This window comes from Paramormyrops kingsleyae, chromosome 2 (genome assembly GCF_048594095.1).
Source record: "Paramormyrops kingsleyae isolate MSU_618 chromosome 2, PKINGS_0.4, whole genome shotgun sequence".
In the NCBI taxonomy this organism is placed as follows: Eukaryota; Metazoa; Chordata; class Actinopteri; order Osteoglossiformes; family Mormyridae; genus Paramormyrops; species Paramormyrops kingsleyae.
In genome coordinates, this window is record NC_132798.1 from 24,064,153 (window position 1) to 24,089,932 (window position 25,780).

The 25,780-nt window shown below is 49.3% G+C and overlaps 1 protein-coding gene across 1 annotated transcript in view; it reads left to right on the forward strand.

Annotated features, from left to right (window-relative positions):
• The first annotated feature begins 708 nt into the window (after positions 1-708).
• The window catches only part of zswim6 (zinc finger, SWIM-type containing 6), a 53,743-nt gene continuing 28,671 nt past the window's right edge, over positions 709-25,780 (forward strand). The window contains exon 1 of the mRNA XM_023802921.2: positions 709-1,195. Coding sequence (XP_023658689.1) covers positions 769-1,195 — 427 coding nt within the window. The 5' untranslated portion in view covers positions 709-768. The remainder of the gene's footprint in view (positions 1,196-25,780) is intronic.

Genomic DNA, 25,780 nt, shown 5'->3' on the forward strand with positions numbered 1-25,780 from the left:
CAGGATCTATCGTCTGTAAAATTATACTTGCAACGAAATACATCTTCCTGCTGAATAATCGTGCTCCTGTTTTGAAAGTGGGGGAAAATATCCCGACGGCAGGCTTATTTATCACCCGAACGGTACGGCCAAGATTCTAGGCCAGGCGGCCATCGAACGCTAATCGGACCAGGCCCTCATTCCATTCCAAATAAAGCGTCACAATGCTCAGGGGCCGCGTTTCCCCTCCTCCCACTGACAGCCGACAGCCAACATCAAAGCGTTCGGCCTTAGCGGACACCGAGAAACTCCACAAACCCGTCCTCCCTCTTCCCGACTCTCCGGATGTTTTGTAACAGAGTTATCTTAGACCTCCTTAGTCAAAGCAGTCGTTCACGCCTGGCGGGGGTGGTGGGGGTAGGGGACCGCCCATAGATTAAAGCTCCGCTGCTAAACTCAATCAATAAGAATTTAAAAGTTTTTCGAGTCATTGGAGCTCCTCCTATTCTGTGCCGGATGGCTTCACATAGGATTTGCCGACGTTCGGGAATTCCGCCTTTCACTCCTTTTTTAGCACGGCAAAGGTATTGGCAGCCGGCCAAAGGACCGCCCCCTTTTCTTAATTTGGCCACACAAAGGATTTGACAACACGTCGAGCGGCCGCCCACTTTACCAAATACGGTCACGCTGCCCATACTCGGCGAACAATCGACCAAAGTGTATCCTTTTCTCTTCCTTATCCCGTTTATATGGTACGGTGACTGGCTGTACAGCTAAAGCAGTGCGATCATGGCGGAGCGCGTTCAGCAACCCCCAGCTAAACGGCTCTGCTGCCGACCCGGCTATAATCCGGCGTGCAGACAGGGACAGAGGGCTGGTGGAGCCTTATGTGGCGGTCAGGGTACTGCCCAAGGGGGGTCTGGCAAAACTCAGAGCCCGGAGTCCCTGCTGGACATCGCTGCGAGGAAAGTAGCAGAGAAGTGGCCGTTTCAGAGGGTGGAGGAGCGCTTTGAAAGGATTCCGGAGCCCGTCCAGAGGAGGATCGTGTACTGGTCATTCCCCAGGAGCGAACGGGAGATCTGCATGTATTCGTCCTTCAACACGGGCGGGGAGGAGAGTGGAGCTGCCGGGGAAAACAGCGACGAGACTCGGTTGCCTTTCCGACGGGGTATCGCTTTGCTTGAAAGTGGCTGCGTAGACAACGTACTGCAAGTCGGTGAGTAGTCGTGCATGGGGGGAGGAAAAGTGCTTTATTTATTCGCGTTCATTTCAGAAGGCTTATCTTTAGGAGAAAACGATAATGAAACGTCTAATAAAACAATAACTGGATTCCTGCCAGATTAAAAACTGTAATGCATTGTGTAAAAAATGGAGGGGGGGACAAGATGGAAATCAAGAGCTGGCTGGCTATTTTGCTTTGGACAAAGGAAGGAATGCAGCTAGCTAGCTATCGCAGAGACATATGACGGGGCTTTGCATGCAATCAGCATGAACACAATACATTTCACTTTGCCCAGCTAGGTAAAGGCAATCGTTGTCCCCCCTCATAACACATCGAAGAGAATATATAGAAATTTTCTGTTTTTTGTGCTCCATTCGGCCAATAACATTTTCAGCATATTAGCTACCTTGTTAGCGGAATGGAAAAAATAATTACGGAAGTGAATTAGTGATTCAGTGGGTTTGAAGGTCTCGCTGTTATAAGGTTTGCTGGGCGATGCGATTTTATAGTCGCGTGGTTATTTTTGATCTACTTTATCGGTGAATCGATTGTCTCGAAAGATGCTTCCTTTTTTTTTAGTGTTTGCATGGGAAGCTATGAAAAGAAAGGAAGGACTGGCCCTTCTCGCTCGTCTGTCTATTCTGTTTATCTTTTTTTTCACCGTGGGACTGAAAGGCACCGTGGTGGGGGAGGTTATTTGGCGTAGCAATCTAAACAAGGTTTATCGTCTTTTTCTAAGGCAACGTGTTGTCTGAAAATACAAATGTCACTCGCTAGCAGGTGGAGAGGAACAGGACGCACTTGTTTAGACGTCGACGAACCTAATCGTTTTATTATAATTTTAAAGACCGATGCTGCTATTTATTTTCCCTGGGAGCAGCAACCACAGTCTTTTTAAGCTTGTATTTGCCGAGTGCGCATATCAAATAGCCGTCAGGCATCCCCATTGAAAGCTTGGCACTTTGTTCCCATTTTCATGTTCATTTGTGTCTTTTCAGCTTCCTGTCACCATCCAAAAGGAAGGCGTACAAAAGCGCCTTTTTATTTCTTTTCACTGCTTGTTAAATAGAAGATATTTGGAGAGGGGTGGGAGGGACGGCGGTTTAAAGCTGCAGGGCTTCTATTTTGTTGACGGACATCGGCAATTTGCAGCAAATCGGTTCTGCTCCGCTTTCGTCCCGTTCACACCGGGCAGATTTTTTCGCTCCGCATCGTAAATCAAGCCGCCCGAAAAACGTTGTCATTTCTAAGGGATTAAAACGACTGGGGGAAAAGGCAATACACACCGAAGAGGTGTGAGAGTGTCAGCACGTCCTCGGCTATCCGTTGTCCAGCCCTATTATCTCAGGGATCTGAATTTGCGCCCAGGTTCGAGGGTCAGCCACCTATTGTTGTTTTTTTTTTTGCATTCGTTAAAGCAATTAGTCTCAGAGACCTGTGATTTTTTTTGATGGGGGTGGAGGGGGTTCAGCATCCTTTGAAAGGGTTCTGGATTTTAATCTCATTAGGTTTTGTGGTTAATTTAAATTCCAGTGCAATCTGTAAATGTCCTTTAGAGTGTTATCTTTCTTTTTTAAAAAGAAAATTGTGGCTCGATTCCTGCTTGCAGTACAACCGACGTGCCTTTGTTTGGTTTGCCGTGCATATGATTAAGTCCTTTTTGCATTTTGTGTGGTTTTCTGACACTGAGAGGCTCTGCTCTCTGCCCGTTCCCTAGTTGTATGCAACAGACTAGAATTAGCTTTGGTTTTGTTTGCTCAGATGAACCCTTTCTCCTTTTTGTGTGTGCGTGCGCACGCCGGTGTGTGTGTGTGTCTCATTCTGCATGCTTGCAATGAGGAATGACAGGAGCACACTCAGGGAGGGGTTCTTGGCTGATTGCATTTCAGCCTGGAATTCACTGGAAAAAAATAAAGCCAAGCGGTGATAAATAAAAGATGCAATCTACTCGGGGAAGGCCAGCAGTGAAGGGGTTCAGTTAGTGGTTGTTTTGAAGAGGGGCTGACTGGGGGACAGGGGTAGAGTGAGTCGGGGCAAATGTGTTGCATTGTAGCTGCACTGAACAGGAAAAGGGATTTGTCTTAGTGTGTTTGTGTGTAGCAGGGGGTGGGAATGAAAGAAGGGAATTGGCAACGGAAGCTGCGTGTGGGAAAACCAAATACACTTGAGCGAATTCGGCCTCGCTCAACCCTGCTGTTGTCCCCGGTGGACAGCCATAAAACTCGATATTTACTACCCCACAGCCAGCACGGGGAACTTCCCCTGGTCTTCATTTTTAATAATGATTTTTTTGTGGGGGAAATTAATATTTGGTGTCTTAACAGTGTCATTTGGGAAGACCCCAGAGAATCTGGAACTCTATGTAAGGAGACGCCAGATGTTTTTCTGACAAATACAGGCATACTCATTTATTTGTGGGCTGTGGTCCTTACTCAGTGTTTAAGAGATTCCAGAGTGCTTCATGGCAGACATGGAAAAGTTGGCAGCCTGTTTGGTGGTGGTGGGGGGGGGGGGGGTTGGGTCATCCCGTGTGGTCATGGGTCTCCATCTCAGTTTTGTGAATGACCCCCCCCCCCCCCCCCCCGGCTTCCTTTAGTTTTGGGGTAGCTAAAGGTGATATACCTGGGAACAAGTGCCCCCCCCCCACCTCCACTCCCTTCCTGGTTGCTGAAGCATAGTCTGACGGACCAACCAGCCTCTGTCCTCCTAACCAGGTCAAGTTCATTCCCCCATCTTCATCCCCTGTGCGGTTTACCCAGCCCCACCCACAGCGAAGCTTGCATCATTCATCTGTCCCTGGGTTATTATGGCAAAGGTCATCCAGAGTGATTCTGGGAGTATTGGTAATCATTTGTGGGCATATGTTTCTTCATCTTTCAGGCAGTTGTGTTGGCATTGCAGTATTTTTTATATTGGTTCTGTATTTCAGTATAATTTTTAAAAGATAATAAAACATGAATGTCAGCAAATAAGTCTTTAATGGAAAAGATCACAGGGACTGCATTTAATTTTCATCTTTGTTCACAAATGGGGGGAAATGTAGTTTTTAACTTTTTTTTTTTGTTAGTGCTTAGGTGTAATCTATCTGTTTGAAGGCCTTTATGGAGTATATGTCTTTAGATATCATTGCTTATAAAATTATATAGTGGGTATCAGTTTGGAAACAAGTATGCCTTTATGTGTTATATATGCAGATGTGTGTGTATAATAATGCTTTCTGAATATGCATATTAAGCAATGAAACGGTGCTCTGGTTAAATGTGCACTTCAAATTTTCTGGCATAATGGTGTCCTACAAATCTGAAAAATAGGAAATTAATTAAATGGGGAAGTATCAGGTCTGCAGCATAAACAGATAATCCTTATACAAACATTGTATGGTCATATCTATCTAACGGGTAATCTATACATGTTTGGTGTGTATGTGAGTGCGTATATGCAAGTATTGGTCAACAGATGTTGTAGGTAGTAGACTCTTTGAAAGCCCTTTATTTGGAATGGATATTGGTCTCATCACAACGGCTCAAAATAGTCATGCCACAGTGCCTATGTAGAGGATGTTTGGAGTTTTTGCAAGATGGTGAGCATTATGAGGTAAGGATTATGGTCTGGAGAAGGACGTGTTGTTGTGTTATGTCTGCTGTTCCACCAAGGGGTCATTAGTCTCAGTACGTGTATTCCAAAAGTCATATATCTGTCCCAGATGACTGTGTGTGTCATCACTGCTCTCATATGTGCTGTAAATCATCTTTATTTGTTCGACACAAAGAGCTTAGCGTTTGGCTGGCTGTCAGGTGTCAGAGAGGGGGAGCTGGTGTCTGTCCTCCATTTTATGACGTGATAAGCAGCGTGTATGCAGTGGGGATCTAGACTAATTAGCAGGGGTGAACGTTCAAAGGGACGTCTTCAGGGTGGTGGCCAAGCAGGTGAAGGGTGTGGGTGTGTGCTGTAAAGACTCCTGCCCCCCCCCCCCCCAAAAAACCTTCTTAGGGACCCGCTTAGATGTCAGTCCGGCCTTTAACAGCTCTTCTTTGACATCCCAGACATTTTGTGCACAGAAGTGCAGAATTTAAGATCTGAAGCGTGAATCTTGCACAAGCGTGTTGAGTTTGTCGCGAGCCATGGCATGCGGAGGGGCAAGCTGTAGTGATAAAAGAGCTAGCATTTGTATTCTTTCATTTTTTTTTTAAACCACTAATAGTTGTGCTCGGCTTGGGTAAAGTTTTTGGAGTCCAGAGTGGCGGAGCAGATTGGCACTCGCCGAGTGAGCGTGCTGACAGTCACCTCTTTAGATCTCGGCGCACTGCTGCATTCGTAACGGCCATCTGGGTACTAGGACCATGCCCAGAAATATTGAAATAGCGCAGTGTCCTTTCATCAGATGGATATTTACAGTTGGAAGGGCTGACATACCAAAATAAGCTGATCCAACCTTAACTCCCCCTCCATTCCCCACCCCACCCCCCCCAGCCTGGCTGATATGAACCCAGTCAGATCTCATTATGGAAACATCTCTGATTCTAGCAGGATTTTTATGGAAGCTGCTGGAGGAGGGATGGTCCTCATTTACTTTTTGTGCTATTTTGTGTTTTGTGTTATATATAGTATACATACTTTTATATACATTTTTTTAGTTGTTTCATTAACTTAATTTGGCTATGTTTCATTTTGAAGGGTCTTGCTGGGCCAGCCTTTGTGCATCACAGGCTTAAACGGCAAGCTATTTGGGCATTGAATTATGCAAACCGTTTAACCTACATTGAGATGGAAACTGAGGACTTCTTTGTGATGATACAGTTGTCGGGGTGCTGTTCGTGTTTTGGGGGTGGGGGGGGGCATCAAGTGCAGATGGGCATTCCTCCCTAGCACACAAAGGACACTGGGTGCCTGTGCCAAGCTCAGAATCTGTGGCCAGCCTCAGCTCCCATCTCCTGAGCGTTAGTTCCATGCAGGCGCTGTGCCTTCAATGTGTTCCATCATGGCCAAGGCCACTGGCAGCATTTGGTGTCTCTCCCCAGGAGATTTTATTTAAAACAGAGACAGTCCTGCTCGGTATCAAATCTGCCACCATTTGTGTTGTAATAGTCAAACACATCGTCAGCGTAATTTTTTTTTGTACATCCCAGTTCTGCAGTATTGGCCCTGATCAAACCTCATATTCAGTTTGGCCTGTATTTTCACCTTTTTTGATTGTCTTGTGCTGATATGAGCAGAACGTCTTCCAAGGCACTGTTAATCCAGCCTGAATTAGCAAAAATGCTAATTTTGTGAGCGCTACCAAAAAACTGCTTTATCATGGAACAGGAACATAAGCAACTCTGAAAAAGAGGCAAAGAGAGCCTGCATCACTACCAAGCCCAGGAACAATTTTTTTCCCAATGGACTTTTCGACGATCCAAAAGATGTTGGTTGTAATAATGAGCGTAATTGATCTCATATCTTTCTTTGAATGTGGACATAAACCTTGTTTGGAAAAAACAGGTAAACTGTGCAAAGTGGGGCTGGAGGCCTGTTGTTGTCGTCTCTCATTAAAGGCGTCATTCCTGGCAGTGTCTGGTGTGCAGTGTTTTCTCACCTAGGCCTGTTGCCCCTTTAGCATCTGACTTGAGTAACTGTTTAAATGTTCTCTTGCGTCTGTTTTCTCTTTCAGGTAGAACTCAATAAATCACACTTGTGTAAAAAATTTCATGGCAACCTGTTGTAGGTGTTGATTGAGTGCAAATTCTTAATATATTGAATGAGAGAGTACACTTGGGTTTAAGGAGGGGGGGGGGTCATCCAGCTAATTATGGGGCTCACAATTCCAGCACTTATTTTCAGACGTCAACACTGTGAGACTTTACGGAGTCAGAAAGTCCAAGCTGAACTGTTTTGCATTGATGTCATTTAATGTGGAGGGTTGTGTGTGTGTGTGTGTGTGTGTGTGTGTGTGTGTGTGTGTGTGTGTGTGTGTGTGTGTGTATATGTGTGTGTATATGTGTGTGTGTGTGTGTGTGTGTGTGTGTATGTGTGTGTGCGCGCAAGACCTGAAAAAGAGCTGCAGACACTGACCTGAAGTACATAAAATCAGGAGCATGACGGAGCTGGGCATTCTAGGTACGCTCGGATTCTTCTAGAAAGATCTGCTGAAATGTTCAGTGTTGGTCTCCTGTTGTCCTGCGAGTAAATCTGAAGCTCACTGAGGCGCCCACACAGCAGATCCCCCTGTGCGTGTTTCAGCGCCGGGGACACGGAGGCAGTGCCTGGGACGGTCGACATCAATGGGAAGCCGTCTTGTTGTTCTCCTATTGTCTTATCAGGCATCTCTCCTCCCCAGGAGGTGCCCGAATTGTTTTGTAATGTGGGCATGATGGACCTCCATGCATTGTGGGTGAAGGTTTCAGAAGGTAGCGTGGAGTCCTGTTCTGTCCCGTGTGGTAGGTTCCTCTCCTGTTCTCTTCCTGTACTTATGCCTTTTCCCCCCTCTTTGTTACTACTTGATGTGTGTGTAACCTGCGGGTAACCAGTAAGGATGATATAATATTCCAGCATCCCAGTCCCAGAGAAAGGCCCTTCTCTGTCAGGTAGAAGGGATTTATGGAGGGGAGATATGACCTTTAAAAAAAAAAAAATCAGAGTAGTTTTCTGATATAACGAATCTCTGTGCTTATTGAATGAGTGTGTGTCTATATTATGTCCACACACACACACACACACACACGCATGCAGACAGGGTTCATCTATAGCAGTAGTTCAGTCCTGTTCCCGTCTTCCCTCACTGGAATGTTTTCATTCCAACCCACACTGCTTTCAACTTACTAAATTAATTATTACCCTATTAAGGACCCTATAAGCGTGTTTAAGGTAGGGTTGGAATGGAAACGTTCTAGAGGGAGGGGGCACCAGGAACAGGACTGAGAACTACTGATCGATAGGATACGACATGCACCCCCCCCCTGCTTTGGCAGCAGGAAGGCAGGCCGGACCGGCCATTGTTTGAGGCAGCAGCTGTATTTTTGTTGGTTAATATTTAGTTAGCCCCCCCCCCAGTTAGGCCTGCAGGATGGCTTCCTCCCTTCCTCCCAGCCCATCTATATCCAGTGCTGTATTTTCTCTTTCAGTCCTAACCTTCAGAGGTAACAGTGGAAAGAAGAATGAGGAGGGGCATGACTGGGTAGAAAGATTGCCCCCCCCCCAAACCCACTAACCTAACCCCGCACCCACACCCCATCCCCGGGGGCCTGACTGTGCTTGTAGATAAATTGGTGGTGTTTTCTTCCCCCTCCAAGGCCAACGACGGCGTAGGATGACTGGGAAGTGGGGGTGGCAGTTTGCGTCTCACTGGGGGGGAGGGGCTGTCTTGAGTAGGGGGCTGTCCGCACCCGTGCCGTCCCCCTCGGGGGGAAACGGTGCAGGAACAAAGCTCCTCTTGGTTGTGTGGTGGATTTTCCAGGGGCAGCACCCCCTCTTCCCACCCCACCCCCTTTGTGGTTACAACTGTCCCGGCCTCTGAGGCACTGCATCGAGTGCCGGGTAGCCACCGCAGTGGAGCCTGAGCTGGGCTGCTGCTCTGGCCGCTCCCGCCCGCTCCTGCCCGCTCCCGCCCGCTCCTGCCCGCGCCCCGAAATAGAACAGAGAGACCAAAGTCGAGGGGGAACTAGGTGATTGTGGTGGTTTCTTTCTATGTGATGTGGAGGGGCAAGGGGAGGATGCACTGGACAGGAATAGAACACATGCAGCCGACGTCCCTGAAGTCTACCGCTGTGTGTGTGTGTGTGTGTGTGTGTGTGTCTGTGTGTGTGTGTGTGTGTGTCTGTGTGTGTGTGTGTGTGTGTGTGTGTGTGTGTGTGTGTGAGAGAGAGGAGGCAGACGAACCACTCAAACAGACAAATGACATGGCCTCTCCTCAAGGTGAGATTTGCATTCCCATAAATCATTCAAATTTGATGTTGGTTTTCCTTTTTCTAATGCAAACGGACTATCAGGAATTTCATTACGGCTTGTGTAATGCGATCAGTCAAGTGACCGTTTGTGGCAAGTCTTACCCCTCGTCCTCATAGCTACCCCCCCCCCCCCCCCGACCAGTGTTTCTTTGGCATTGAAGCACCATCGACATCCATTTGGTGTTTGCTGGGCCAGGACCCAGTGTGAAATACGAGTCCCTTATGGTTATTGTGTGGTAAAATTGTGTTGGGGAGGGTCGGGAGTGCTGGTATTGTTCTTCACTGCGCTGACCAGGGTCAGTTGTGCTACTGGTGGGATATTCATTTCCATTGTTGGCCTAGCTTTGCAGTGGCGTAAGGCAGACTGATGTTTTTGGGGTAGCCCCAGAGGTATGGTCTACCAACCCAAAAAAACCAGCAAAAGTAGCACAAGGGATGCAGGTCCCCGGCCTGTGAGCGTGAGAAGGATCGATGTGCCACCACTCTTGAACTAGGACATGCTGGGCCAAGGGATGCTGTAATATTAATTTGTATGTCAGCATTTTCAGGTATCTTGTGTTACAGAACAACTTGATTATTAAAGAAATCAAATTTAGTAATGATGTCTCTTAAGCCACGTACTGATCTTCTGCTTTAACACAGAGCTAGCAGAGACAGAAAGAGACCGACCTGTAGCAGAGAGACAATATGGCCAGCTGGGGAAAAGATGGGGAATCCCATCCTATTATTTTCAGCTGGGGTGTTCTGCTTCGAAACATGCCCCCACAACCGGCCCTTTTGTGTTTTTCTGCTTCTGGGTTTCTGGGGATCAGACGTTGAGAAGTTCCACTCCTCGTGTGACGTCTGAGGCGCCCGTGCGTGCGCACGTGTGAGCGCATTCCGACGCGGCACTCCCAGCGTCTTGCCCGACACGGCACACGCCGTGATCCCGGAGGCTCCCTGCCCATTCCCGGCAGCAGGACGGCCCGACGGCGAGCAGGACGTAACTTACTTTGCTGTTTCACGGCTCAAATATGCTCGAGTGCCACTTTGGAGTTTGGCAACTGCTGAGTCACTTTGAAGCTGCCTTTGTAGTAAAGGTGCCTCTTATTCTCATGGGAAAATTCCTCACCTGCAATGACTGTATCCCACCTATTCTGTTAAAAACCCCTACAGCGAATTTTACTCCAGACAGAGTTCCCTATTAATGACTACCCCTCCAGCAAGTAGTGATCTAAACGTGCCTCGCCGGTTCACACCTCTCCTGATTGGTCCTGCCTGGTATTCATTGTCCTTCATCTGCAACCAAACCTGCTGGTTTTCTGCCAGGACGTCATTCCTTGATTCACCCTCCTGCTATTCTGATTCACAGCCCCTTTGGTGGAATACAGTTGAATTCCATGTGGTGCTGCTGGCTCCTGCGCATGGGGCTGTGGGGTTGAATGTGGGGATATTAAGCCAAACAACTTGTGCCATCCTTCACACCAAGGCAAGGCCTCTCATGTTGGTGTGTGATTTTTATGTTTGCTGAATTGTTTTCCTTTTAATTTGCTGCTCTTTTCATAGTGTATCCTTAGTCCCTTCTGCCGAATTTTGGTACGATATAAAGCACAACATGTTAATGATGTGAAGAACAGATGGCATGTTGGAACTATGGTATAGCAGGTCCACATTGCTAATTGTGAGGTCCGTGTGGCTAGATGTTGCTTAGATTAGGCCCGAGGAGGGTGTTAAAACAGTGGCATCTAGCGGGTCCATGCTGCTGATCAAGAGACCCGTGTGCCTAAATGATGGTTAGATGAGGCCCGAGGAGGGTGTTAAAAACACTGGCATCGAGATCTTCACCTTGCAGTTGTGGGAAGGCAGCCTCAGCCTTCAACGAGATACCTACAGATTTTTTTTTGTTTTGTTTGTTTTTGGTTTGTTTTGGCCAAAGACAAACTTGCTTCCTTCAGGGATTGAGACATCTTTCGCAAAGGGCGGGACTCAACTCTGCGTGTCCGGGTTTCCAAGAACGGCAAAGAGTGAAGTCCTAACGTCTCGCTTTGTTGACTCATTGATTCATTTGGCTGCGCCAAGGTCATGGGGGCGGGGGATCAGAGGTTCAGGGGATCAGATTCAAAGAAGAGACCTGATTCTGCTTTGCCCTTGAGGGAAGGTATTTGACCGGAGGTGCTCTAGTTGATATTCAATGGAATAAACAGAAGACTATTGTACTCATTTATAGGTTGTCACTTTCAGTAAGAGGGAATTTGAACCTACACCCTCTGGGGATTGGCTTCTGACCCCATAACCCTTACTGCTGCTTCAGATTCCACTTCAGACAAGGAATTCAAGATTTTAGACCAAACAGAAACTGTAACCATCAGAGACTCTAGGGGACTGGAGTGCACCTAATCCTCGCCTGACCTTCTGATGGATAGCTTATCTCCTTGTCAATGGGAGATGCATGGACATGACATTTTGTGAAGATATTGGTGATGGGTTCATCAAGGGGTGTCGAAGTGTTGAGTAAAGCAAGCGGTCCCTTAGAGGTTTGGAAATGAACGAAATCTCATTTCTAGCCAGTCTTGTTTTCATTTGTGGGTAAATGGGGGTACCCATATTTGGCCCACCAGCAGTCCGTAAATACATCTGTGCGATTTCCTATTTCATATGGTATTTGTCCTTGAGGTTGCCAGTGGTTTAACTTTGTTCCTCCCAGATTATACAGGTCTTATTTATTGAACCGTCTTTCTTGATGTTGGGTTCTGTGTAGCTGTTCTGTATTCCAGTGTTATTTTTGCCCCGATCCTGGTCCCTCACTGGAGCGTCAGCCTAGCACCTTCTTGAGAGCTGTTTGCCCATGATGTATTACTGCGTCGTACATATGTCACTTTGGACACCAGCTAAATAAGCTAATGCAGCTGTAGAGTAGTCTTGCTCTAGTGTTTGCCTGAATGTGTCTGTCTGTGGGCTAGACTCCCCTCAGGTCCATCCCAGCAGGATGGCGCTGTCATCTTATTACGCCTAGTGTCACCCCAGGCCATCAGGATGCGTGACTTTAATCAGCACAGATTATAACCCAGTGCTTCAGTCTTTCGGTATTCGGTTAAACGACACAATTTAACTGGAGCTCTTCACATAACACTATAACTAAGCTTTGAAGTGACAGACCAGCCCCTCGGATGTGTTATTGATGTTTCCCCATGATCTCGTCCGTTATGTATTGGGGGGGGGGGAGTGAGCAGTTTCACTTCCGCACACCTTCTACCGCTATGGAGCTGTCAGTGGCAGCCAGCGGTGGGGGGGGGGGGGGGTGGCGGCATGTGAACTCTGCATGCATGCGGTGCCGATGTGTCACCTGCCCCTCATCCCAGCTGACTGTGCACTGATGGTTGTGTGGTGCCCCCCCCCCCCCGCCCTGTCTGTTCTGTGTCTCTCTTCCTCTTTGCGCCTCTTTCCCCCCTGCCCCCCTCTCCTGCTAGCAGCTGCTTCCCCGCTTCTCTGGGTAGTGGGCCGGGGGCTTTAAACCATGGCGTCCTCAGGGGCGGGCAGCAGGTCTGGCCCAGAGTCCTTCCTGCCACGTTCGCGTGTGTTTTGTCTCTCCAACCAAGAGCGCATGTGTGCCGTCTCTGGTTCCCATCTCCGCCTCGCGGTCTCAGTGGCGGTTTGGAGAGATCTAGTTGGAAAGGGGTACCCAGTTGAGAGTGAGTGTGTGTGTGTGTCTGTGTGTGTGTGTGTGTGTTCCCGAAACCCTTCGCAGATTGGTGGAGGGTGGAGCGTGTGGCATGCCTTTAGATGAGAGGCGCAGCGTCGCAGCAGTAAGCGCAGAGGAGCCCTCCCCCGTGTTCACTCTCAACTGCTCCTGATGCATCTGTCGGTCGCAGCTCGCCGCACGAGGACAGACGCACGCGTGCACACTTGCCACACCAACTTAAACAGGTGGTTGCAATGATGTTCTCAACTTTCACATCCTGTGAAACTGCTCTCCCTTCCCCTCTCTCGCTCTCTCTCTCTCTCTCTCTCTCTCTCTCTCTCGCTCTCTCTCTCCCCCCTCCCTCCCCTTAGATCCTTTATCCTACAGATGGCTGTCAGGAGTGAGCCCACCACTTATAAAGCATCGATACAGGGAATAACTGTATAGACCCTTTACTCATACCATGCTTGGAAAAGGGGGGTGGTCGTTTGCATAAATTTGCATTTAAGCTATTAATGTTCCCACTCTTTTTTCATAGCCGCAGACGGTCAACAAGCACAGACCAGCAGGAAATGGCTTCCGATTAAGCCACTGACTCATGAAGATGTGCAAATCTGCTTTATTGCATGCAGAAATCCTTAGACAAATACACACACACACACACACACACACACCGTAAATGCACGTGTTCAGATTCGGTGACCCGGCCTTTTAGGGGACTAGCCCAAGCCCAGGGGAGTGCCAAATGATTTTGGGTACTGGGTCCCGTCAGTTGATGGCTTAAAGGGAAATTTATTTATTTATGTATTTATTTGGCTTTATTTTTGACGGAAACTTGCCGAAAAACGCTTTGGCGCAGAGCGGAGCAGCGGCTGCACTCCGCCAGAAGCCGTGATAAAAGAATCCGTCCTGACGGCGTAATGGGAAGGAATATTTCCCGTTTCCCTGCCGGTTTTATTCAACCAGACAAGGAACAACTACCAACTTGAAATAGATTCTTCAAAACGCTTGCCAAAAAAACAGTGATTGAGGTGGGGGTGGGTGGTGGTGGGGGGGGGGAGGGCGCTAGACATGACAAATGTTTTAGTCGTTTAACTGGAGATGACTGCTTTTCAGAAAGTGTTTCAATCAAAGAGGGAAACAAACACATTGTTGTTTTGATCACGTGTATTTGTGAGGAAAAAATGTTGGTTTTCTCTTCGCCCGGCAGATCTCGTCTCTCCCCTTGAAGAATAACGCTGTTTTATTGCCGTCTCCTTTCTTTGCCTGTATGCATGTCGCTGAAGGAGAATCTGCAACAGAGATGCACGTTGTGTCTGATCCATTTTCTGCTGCTCAGTCGCATGGTGCTTGTCCTGTCCCAGCAGGAACAATGTGGACTAGCGGGCCCAAACCTGGTCTGGACGCCGGGTCTCACGCACACGCAGCACGGCCAGTGCGGCTGACGGCCCCACCGCTGGCCCCAGCACGATCAGACTTGTGAAGTGGAACTGTGTTCGGTCGTGGGGCGCAGCTCAGGGAGAATCGGTTAATGGCCGGCAGCGGGGGCTGGCGTACTTCGAGGCGTGATAAGGCAGGACGCCTCCCCTGGGTCTCTTAGTGACAGCGGTGGGGCGCCGAGCGGTAAAGTCGCGAGGACGTGTCTGTTGTCACACTCGCCTGGCTCCGCATGTGTGCGCGTGCTCGTAAATGGTTATTTCCGATGCGCTGTTCTTAGATAGTGTCCTTGCCGTGCTTTTTAGGATACTTTAAAGTAACTATTAATCAAGGTAAGGGGGGGGGGTGACTGCATGGATGAATATGCCAAGTGAAGCTTAATTAAGCTATTTAGTCATGCATTCCCGTTTTACGTAATCTCATTTGTCCCGGCTACCCCTCCGGAGCTGCCCAAGATTGCATTACAGACGATGCCAATTGACCTAAATAGTAAAAACCTCATTGGCCTAATTTGTGGATGGCGTCTGGCTCGGGAGGGGGGGGGGGCGGGCATCTCCCTCCCCCGGCCATCTCTCCCACCTCTTCCTCCACCCCCTCCCCCACCTCCTCCAAACGGTGAGGCAATGTGAGAAAGGGAAGACCTGTCTGGGCCCCCCCCCAATTCGGGGCAAGTCGGCGAGCCCAGAGCTTAGCGTCCCTCTAAGGGGGGCGGCCTGCCTCTCTCCTGGCGAAGTGTCCACTGAAAGCCGCGATCTCGGGCCTCCGGATGCCACTCCGGATGCTACTGACGGCCCGTATCATTACCAGAAAAGCCAGAAGTGAATTCTTGAGGATTTGGCACTAAACTTAAACTGCACTTAAAATTACCCCGTTTTGTAACGTAGCTTTTTTTTTTTTTTTTTAAGTCTACTGGGGGATGGGATTGTTCATTTTACCCTGAAAAACATGTTAAATATATTCGTGACACGGAACCAGCTCGTATGTTGTCTCTGTTTCTTTAAAGATCCTTGGAACGTATTTAGTGAATATAAGCAAAAACTGAAGTATATTTAACATGAATTATATATTTTTAAATTGTGGAATATGTTTTTGGAATCCAATTTTGTCACAATGAACATGGCCATTTTAAAAAGGTCAGTTGTTGATTTTGTTTTCCGTTTAATGGCCAGCCTCGCCCCCCCCCCCCCCCCCATGTTTACATAGGGCTCTGTATAATAATAATAAAAAAAAACACAAACCTTATGCATGTCTCCCCCCCTTATGATTGCCCTCTGAAGTGCATCTGCAAATAGACGGTTTGATGCTAATTCAGAAATGATGAAAAAATCCCAGGTGACGTTTTAACGGCTGATCCGGTTAATCTGAGGCTTGCCGTGTTTTTATTGTTAATATATGCAACTTCAAACCACCTGCATACATAATGACGTCATTCTCATTTTCACCTTCTCTCTCTCATTTACTTTTTCATCTTGATCTATTCTGGTTGTTTTCTTTCTTCACCGCTCTACCATCTGTAAATTCTGTTTAGGAAATTCCCTTCGCAATACTGTGCGATGTCGAGCAGCCATATTTGGGTTTCAGTTTGACTTTATTGTTATTATTTTTTCCCACGACCTTAATGGGCAAGAAGATAGATGTGTTTTTTTATGACTATTATTATAAGTGTGGTGACAGAATAAGGGCGGGTGACGTTTCAGAGGCGCGGCTCTTGTACGTGGGAGCTTGTGAATGTGGAAATATGCAAAGCGGTGGGGGGGGGGGGGGGGGTTCCTCCTCGTTGCTCAGGGCGCTAAATGTCATCCTCGTACATCCAGCTCACCCCCACCCCCCAGTCTTAAATAGCGCCCTGGATCAGCTGAATGGCTTGGGTTATGGCTGTGAGTTCCTCCGGTTTAGAAAAGTAATTTTTAAACAGCTTTTTAAATATAATGTGTGAGGAAAAATGTTTATAAGGTTGTTTTTTTTTAGTGCTAATAGAATTGTTTGTTTCTTAAATCTGGAAAATACAAATGGAAAGGGGGTACATTGAAGGGTTAAACTGGATACAGCGAGGAACCTCCCCACAGCTCTTTGTGTGTGTGTGTGTGTGTGTGTGTGTGTGTGTGTGCGTGTGCGTGTGCGTGCGCAAGCTAAGGGGGTTTATGGTGTGGGAAGTGACCTTGCCGTCACCGCCGCCGCAGGCCCCCCCTGACTTGTGTGTGCACTGTTTTGTGTGAGGCGCGGTAGCCGGGAGACGGAGGGTTAAAGGTGGCCCCCCCCCGGAGGCGGCAGGCCAGCGGTTTGCTAAAGAGGAAGTGCATTGCAAAATGCTGAGCTCAGAGCTCTGGCAGGCCGCCAAGCCTCCGCACGGGGTCTGCCCCCCCCCCCCCACCCCCCCCACCACAGCTGAGGCTGCGCGCGCTTCCCACCAGCGTGCCGGCCCACTCTTCAGGAATGCTGGCCCCACCGGCCCCCGCTGACGTCAGCCCCGGCGGTGGAGGGGTTCAGCTGAGGGCTGCGCGGGGCCACGGCCGGGGGTGGGGGAGGGGGGTTGCCTGAGCAGGGCGTGTGTGCGTGTGTGTGTGTGCGTGTGCGCGCGTGTTGTTTACGTGTGTCTGTGCGTGTCACTGAGGGGCGTGGCATGGACATGGGCCGGGAGCGGCTGTATCCTGTGTCAGCATGCTATTTGGACGAGGTAGCAGGGCGGCGATTGGGTAGCACTGCTGGCTCTCTAACAGATCATCTCTCTCTCTCTCTTTCTCTCTCTCTCTCTCTGGTCACTTGAGGTGTTAAGTTGGCAGATTCAGAAATTGAGTAAAAACACCTTTAAACAGCAAAATATGTCATGTTTAATTTTTTTCTCCGTTGACATCAGTTGTGGAAACTACCGACAGATCTTGCAATATTGGCCTGTAATTGCAAAGCTGGGGAAGTGTCACATGGTCTGAGAACTGAGAAATGCTGTAGCGCCTTAAAGAGAAAATTTTGTTTATATATTTCGTGGTCGATGAACACGCATGAGATGAGGCTCCCGTCCAGCGAGCCCTTACCTCGGGGTTGGGCAGGGCGCACGCTGCCCTCGGAGGGACAAGGTTTGCTGCATAGTCTCTGCCCACTCCGGTGCCCCAGGTGCTGTCTGTGACGCACAGAGAGGGGCGCGGTAATTTAATTTCAAGGTTTTTCAGGCAGCGTTTGGCCACCCGGCCGATTTCCAGCCAGAATCATTTTGAATTGTATTAGGAGGGGGGGTGGGGATGGATGGCGAGGGGGGGGGAGTGAGTGAGCGAGCCGGCGGGCGGGCGGCTGTAGCAAGGGAGAGAGCTGAAAGTCATATTCCCGAGAATTAGACTCCATTTCAGTAAGCGATGGGTGAAAATTGCAAGTCATAGCCCATGGTATTGGCATACGGGCAATGCTGCGCGGTCACTCTGGGAGACGGGAAATGGAACGCAGAAATTGAATTGCTGTTTTGGTGATTAATGGAAGTGGAAGCTGTCGAAATTCTGAAAGGGGCGAAATGGAATTAGAATAATGGGGAGAAATGCAGGCGGGGTCTAGGCCGCCCCAGCTGCCGGGGGCAGCCAGGGGAATTGAATACGAAACCCAGAGTCCAGACCGTGCTTTTCTCCGCTAATCCAAAATTATAAACGGGCACACGGCAAAGATCAATTTTCATTTGGTGTCAGCAGGTTGGCCTGCGGTTTGAAATTGGAGGGTTTGGAGAGCTGGGGGGGGGGGGGGGGGGATTTGGAGCCAAAAAGAGCTGATTGTGTAAATAATAAACGTACCTGACAGTGCCGGGCATGTGCCTATTGATCTCTGGCAGAGTTTAAATAAATCAATTAATTAAAAGCGGCAACCAAATGTCACATTTGCAAAAAGAAGCATATGTCGGTGGTATTTTGAAATCTGCAGATGTGGTCCACACTTCTTCCCCCATCTATGAAGCATCAGTGATGGTTGATGGTTTTAATTACCCAGAATTCCATATTCAGACCATGTCGTACGAGCTCAGATTTGGGTAGGCCCAAGGATCCAGAATGAATGTTTCACACTTTGATGTATTCTTTAAGAGCGCCAGGTTCGTTTTCTGGGTGGTCAGAGGCGGTTTGTAAGAACGCCTGGCACTGGCAAGGCCTCGGGTGAGATTCAGCATCAGGAACCAATCACCAGTAGCCCCTCGACGAGGTCCTGCTTTAAAACAACCCTGGCGTAATTACTTAATTAGCCTCACCCCCAATTCACTTTGCCGCTGCTGCTGACAGAAAGATGTTCCCTGGAATTAAAACCACCTGTTCTCTTCTGAGAAATGTATCCTGTCTCCTTTTAAGGTAGCTAAGAACCGGAACGTTCTAGATCCAGAGCGGCGCTCTTAATGAACGCCGTCCTCTTGCGCAGCCACCATGACAAACCCGCTCTGTTTTGGTTTCGTAGGTTTGTTTACTTGTACTGTAGCTGTAAATGCTCGCGCTCGCTCGTCGTGGGCACCGGCAGCTGACGACACGGTCGCGCCGAGCAGGTGTGAAATAACCCGACGCAGCACATCCTACTTGGGTTGAGCCGCCATGGTTTTGCGTTGCGTTTGTGAAATTTGTTTGAGATGTATGTTGAATAGTTGCCCCCCCCCCCCCCCCCACCCACAAACTCTTGCTAGTCGTACCCATACCTACACAGAGCTTTGAAAGGTAAGGTGCATTTCCAGACACAGAGGTCCACAGAGATCCACCTGTGTGGATGTTTTATTATTATTATTATTATTATTATTATTATTATTATTTTAATTATATATTTTTCTAATGCTCCTGCTGGGAGCCCCAGACTCCGCCCACTCTTATTTGTTCATGCAGGAATGCTTCCTGAGGGTACAAAGGCTGTGCCGCCCGCACTGGGAATCACGAAGAATGTGAGGAGTGCCTCCGCAGGTCCTTGCCGAGTAGCTCCAGGTCATCCAGCTGGACCGAGGCCAAAAACACACTTTTTTATTTATTTATTTATTTTTTTAAAGTAAATCTGCTGATATGTTTATCACATGGTCCGAGATGACAGCTCAGACTGCAGAGATGCTAGCATGCTAACTGCAGGCCTGGGGCTAGCCGCGTCACACGCCGCACCTCACGCTGCCACCGACGTGTGGATCCTGGGCAGCGGCGATGGCGGCTCAGGCCGTGAAGACGCTAGCACGCTAACCGCGCGCCTGGGGCTAACCGTGCCGCACGCCGCGCCTCACGCCACTGACGCGCGGATCCCTGCCTTTTTGTACCGCCGTGCCCTTTTTTCCCCTAAAAAGGGCGTAACGCCGTGCTGAGATTAGTGGCATTTCCGCCATCGATTCCCCACCCTCCTGTGTGTAAAAGTGCGTCCTCCAGGGCGTGTCGTACAAGCTGAGGGACAGTGCCGGGAGTCAGGTTTCACCGCGTCTACTCACCTTCCTTCTCCTTTGTCTGGCCGGCGTTCAGTGAGGCCGTGATGGGCTGGGGGCGGCTGGGGGGGCTCACTCCTCCCTCACGTCTGCTGAGGGTGAGCACCTTGGAGATTTGGGTCTGAGAGGGCGGGGATGGAGGGATGTGCAGTGACCTGCATTCTCCGGAGAGCCCAGAAGCTGACATGGGAGGAGTTGAGGGAGGAGGTGCAGCGGAGGCCCAGAGGAGTTGCTTCTGGGTATGCAGCTGTGTTGTTTCAGCGGACTCTGGCTTCAGAGTGGGCCGACCCGTGTGGAGCCTGTCGGGGGGACCACACACACACACACACACTCTCAGAGCAGCTGAGACACACAAAAAAACATGTTTGTATTCATATCTTTGTGGGGACTGTGAGAAAAGCCCTAATCCCAACAATGACAATCCCGACCCAGCCCTAACCTTAAACATAAGTAGCCAAACAATATACAAGTCTTGTGGCAGTTGTAGTTTTTGATTGCAGTCTTAGATTTTTTTTATAAAATTGAGTGTTCTGAAAAATGGTCCCTACACAAAATAAAGATTTCATCACATTGTATGGGGACATGTGGTCCCTACAGTGTTATATAAACATGACCTCCCCCCCCCCCCACACACACACACACAAACTTCCTATCACACAGATTGATCCTTGTAGGATTTCTGTGTCTGTCTCATTGCTGGCATGCATAGAACATGTTTTTCGAACGTGATTCCATCTTATTTGTTTTGTGTTATTTCTGTTTGCTTGTATGTCTGCATGTAGTTTGACATTTTTTGAACTCTGGGAAGACACCTGGAGTGCTTTGTAACCCAGAGAGCCCCCACCGTAACTGGGCCGACAGCCCTCGTGGCCGCCTCAACGTCTGCCCCCTGGCCTCTCCTGTCAGCTTTGGGTGTAATTACAGGGGTGGGCTGGCTTTTCTTTGCTGGGCATACTTTTATTCTTGTCTCCAGTTTCTTTCAGCCCTGAAATAGAAGGAAAAAAAGACACATACACGCACAAAGAGGAGTGAAGCACCACCAGACAGCGTTGTGGGGGGTTTGAGGGGAGGAGTTTGCCCCCCCTTTCTGTTTGTCTGTCTCAGAGTGACACAAAGCGCTCACTGCACGCCGCTCGATTGGATTGTAAGGTTCATGAACGTGAAACCGTGGGGAGAGCCATCCCTCAGGCCTGATATTCCACGAATCCCTGTTCTGGTCAGGCCTCTGCTGAACTTCAGCTCAGTCGCCGCCGGTCTGTCTGCAAGGCGGTCTCTGCTTTTTGGCTGTGCTGCGGAGCAGATTGTGTGGTGACCTCTCTAGGAGCTCAGTCGCTTTAAAATGGTGTAATCCTATATGGTGGGGGGGGGGGTCTCATCTGAATCGTCTCGCGTTACTGTGGGGGCTTTGTGTTCGGTGGCTGACACGGGCTAGCGGAAGTGGATGAGCCGCTCTCGTTTGGACTCTTTGTGATCCTTAGCGAAAGCAAAAAAAAAACCCGCAGCAGTCGAGCTGTAATGAGCGTTTGTTCATTTTGTCTTGATTGGCACTCAGTCAAACAACAAAGGTGCGTAACCTAGAGAAGCTAAGCGATTAACCCAATGTGCTGCTCCGGTAAACAAACCTAATCCACAAACTGACCAGTGACTAGCGTTGTGGTAAGTGTCCTTAAGACTGTCATTCACAAAAGAGTGAGCATTAAAAAACCGTTTGAGGACGTATGAAAACCCTTCTGTTATCATTAAGGGCTGCAGTTCTGGGTGGCCTTTTTTTGGGGTGGAATCTGTCATCAAGGAAGAGATGGGGGTGGGGTAAGGTGAGGGGGTGTTGTTTTGAAAGGTACCCCGAGAAAACCTGCAGTGAGGGAAGGCAACCTGCCGCCCACATTGCGTGTGCGATCGCTAAAATTAGAGAGCGGTGGTGCTTGTTGTTGTTGCTGTTACTGTTGATGTTGTGGAAATTTGGTGACATAGGATGTTGATCTGAAATAAGTTCATATCAGTGAGTTACCCTGTGTCCAAGACTGCTCCGGTCACCGAGGAACCCTTTGATTGTGGCCCCCATGCGTTTGGGTGGTCCTGGAAAAACTGCTGGATTCTCAGAACCTTTCCTCTAAGCCAAGAGGGATTTCAGCATGAGTGGTGTGGTGGGTTTCCAGGGCAACACGCACACAGGGCCGCACTAAAAATGGCCGCCTCTGTGCCTTTGAAAACATCTGAGACCTCTTGAATGTTCGGAGAAGTGTGCGTGAGTGCGGGGAGGGGGATTTTCATCCCTGGTTTAGCAGCTGGGGGTGGGGGTGGGGAGTGAATACGGCTTGGTTGGCTGCATGGGGGTGGTAGCTGTTATTGAACGGCTTGCACGTGAGGCGCTGTGGGCTACGGACGACCTGGCAGCACCCAGAATGGGGGGGGGGGGCGCTGGTGGAAATGCCATTTTTCAGCGAGAAATCTGTTTGGTCCTACATGTGCTTTGAAACACCAAGACGGCTGCATCTGGGGGAGCCCCTGGAAAAACTGCCCCTCCCCCTCCAACTGTTCTGTGATTGGCTCGTTCTGCTCTCGGCCCTGCCACCCGCACGTGTTGTGTTGTAGTTAAAACAGAACCTGATTGCATTGGTCCCCCCCCCTGTAATTTAGGGGCCGAGGAGGCGAAGGTATTGCTCTGTGCTAAATACATTGCTGTGATTAGAAGGGGCCACTCTCGTTTAATCACTGGCTGATTACCTGGACGCAGTCTGTCACATTTTGCCCGGAGCCAAAGCGGCTCATGTCTCTTACATGTAGCGTGTAGCATTCTTCTTAATGCTTAATGGCAGCAAACGCTAAGGAAGAACCATCAAAGCAATGCTGTAATGTTAAACCTGGGAGTTTGGTTAATTGTGAGAGCAGATGGCATCAGTAAGAGGCGTGATCACTGAGGAGCTTGAGTGTTTCGATACAGTGTGGTCTCATCACGTCTGCACGGGGTGGGATGGATTACGGCGACCCAAAGAACCTGTTTGGGTGAGAAGGCCGTTTGATGGGGCCCTCTGGGTGACCCAGGGCAGGAGTCAAGCGCTTCAGACCTGAACTATGCAGCCCTCTGAGTAGAGACTGGGAGGGTCACAGGAAGAGGGAGGGGGGTTTATGTCAACCAAGATATGTTGGCTGCCCTCTGACCCCAAGCTCCTCCCACAGTCCTGTCAGGTGACTACAGGTTGCCAATCAGGGAGAGTGCTTATTCAGTTGGTGTGTATCTTTTTTTTTTTTGGGCAGGGACTATTTCAGGGGGTGTGCTGGGCGTTATGGACAGCCACATCTGATAGGGAATCGTAAATCTGGAGCTAGAAGTAGTCTGTCCTACGCAATGTTTGATTGTGGCCACCAGCGCTCTGCATTGCGGCCCGCCCTGCGGCCGTAGCATAAGGAAATGCATGCACTCCTCCCCGCCACCCCCCCGCCGTGTGCTTTATGTGTGTAAATATTCACTTCCCCTTACTCAGCAGTTGTTTAATGAGAAGGCAGTACTAAGTCACGGGGGCTGTCAGCACTCACTGGAGTATGGAATGGTTCAGCTAATTATTTACCTGCCTCCCAGCGAGGGGGGTGTGACTGACTGGGGTGACGGACAGCATGGGCTGCGGCGGCTTGTCCGCAGCGCCGGAAAGTGGAGCTGAATTAGCCCTTCATTGACGCGGACGCCATCTTGCCACCTCTAGGTGGTTGGTTCAGAAGAAGGCGGTGTGTGTGCGTGTGTGTGTGTGCGTGTGTGTGTGCGTGCGTGCGTGCGTGCGTGTGTGCGTGCGCGTGCGTGCACATGAGGCTCTTAAACTGTCGCTTGGATGCATATATATTCTTATTACCAGTAGAAAGGGAAAACAGTTTTGATTTTGAAGCCAGTAATTAGGATCGTTTGTTCACCGAGGAGTCATTTGTGTAGCTGCTGATTAAACTAAACTACGTTCGCCGGCCCCTGGAGACTACTGGCATATTTTTAGTTTTTTTTCCCCCTTCTTTTAATGAAAAATGACTTCTCTTCCTTCCTTTGCTTTGGTACCAGGTGTGTGCCCATACATGAACCATTTATATGAGCTTTTAATAAGGTGGTTATGAACAATAATAGGATTACTTATAACTAGTCATATTAGTAACAGATGGTTACGGTGATAAGGATGAGCTTTATAAAGGTGTAGACAGCGTGTTTCAAACGCATATTTCAGCATCATTCTGTTCTTATTGATTTGGCTGGCCATTCTGTCGTTATCCATCGCGGCTGTTGTCCGTGACGTCGCGCGTGTAAACCCCCCCGAAGGTCCCTCGGCGATCTGAGAGCGGAAAGAAAAATGCTGGAAGATGATGTATTTACGGTTTGTCAGCCATCCTTACGGGGATCTCGGTTACTCTGCAGTCAGTCACTTTTGCTGGGGGGGGGGAACAGCACAGACCTAGAAACCCATATTTCACTTTCCGTCACAGGAGCGTCCGGCGGTAGGAACGGCTTTTGTAAGACGGCTGTGGGCCTGTTGGTCATCCCCCCCCCCCCCCCATTGCACTAGCCCCTCCCCTGCTACTCGCCATCCGTTCCCCTGGCTCAGGAGATGCCTGTACCCTGGCGGAAAGTACACATTGAGCGCAGATGCACGCTCTTCCGTTTCGGCGCCGGGACGTGGGCCAGGAGGCATGCAGCAGAAATTTCTGGAGTGGCTTTTGACTCCAAAAAAGCAGACGACGTTTTTGTCCCCCCCCCCCCCCCCCGATGAAATTGGAGGAGGCCATCCAAACGTTGTCCAAACTCATTTGAAACAATCCCCCCACCAAACAGCAAGGCATGAATCGGAGCGGTAGCAGTTTACAAAGCATAGGCATTTGCTGGTTTGTTTACTGGCGTTGTACTCAGCACAAAGCCCCCCCCCCCCCACGCCTGCCTGCTGTGCTCCAACAGGGACCCCCAGACTGCTGTGTGTGCGTCTGAGCCTCTGTTGAGGCGTAAGGTCTGAAAGCGAGTTGACTTCGCTATAAAAAATGAATCGGTGGCTTTTATTGATTCGGTTTGGGTGAATCATTGGTCTAACTGCATTCGCCGTGTCATGAATCACTCCGAGAGCTTCGATATTTCGTCTTGTGGATGGGCGACGGGAGACCAGATGCTGGTGGATGTTGTGTGACTGTGAGAGGAGAGCCCCCCTCTCAGCTGCCTGTGTGTGACGGCGGTGTCGACGGGCGCGCACCCTTCCCACCCAAACTGGAGCCGCTGTCAGGTCTTCCATCGTGGGCCCCGCTGGGATCGAAACTCCTGTCACACTTGGAGGTTCTCCTCCATCTTGGTCACATTGGGTTGAGTCCCGGCGATTTATTTTTTTTTTCCCCCCCCAGCCGTTGTCACACGCTTGGAAGGTCACCGAGTAGAATCACATTCACGGCTGGCTTAAACTTTGACTTTCTCCCGCGAGGAGAGTATTAATGCAGTGAAAGCGACCGGGAGCTACGCGCTATCCGGAACGAGGCCTGCGCAGCCTCTAATTGTGTGGCTAAGCTATGCGTAACCGCCGTACTCTGTGGGCTACCTGTTCAGAGCAGCCCTGCGCTACATGCTACTCATGCACAGAAGGTTGGCCTCGTTTTTATGCCTATGCTTGCCTGATGATGATTATGATATTAATAACTTGCTACTTGCTTCTCATTGCATTTCCAAGGAGTTACCAAGGAGATTTTGGCAAGAGAACAAATAGGTTTTGGCCCTTGAAAGAGTGGGTTGAAATGGCCTTTGGATTAAGCGCCGGCTTGCGAGCGCCATGGAACGAGAGGGTGGGGCTGGGGGGGGGCACACTTGTGGTCAACATACAGCTGACATCCCACCACCTGCAGAACATGGGTCATTCTGTAATCATAAAGATGGCACTTAATGATAAAGCGGTGTGTAGGTGCGTCGCTCCTTCTGAAAAGACCCCCCCCCCCCCCATTGCATGCCTTCTCCCCTTGTCACACAGGTCTTACCCATGAATCCTTGCTGCAGGGTAACTGCACAAATTGTTTTCATGAATGAAACTGTGCGTTATCAGTCTTATACATGCAGTACATTGGACATGATGATGTCATAATAATAGTTATTCTGTATTCTAAATTAATAGTTTATTATTTACCAAAATACCCACTAAAAATTATGTATCGTAAATAAAGGGTGGCCC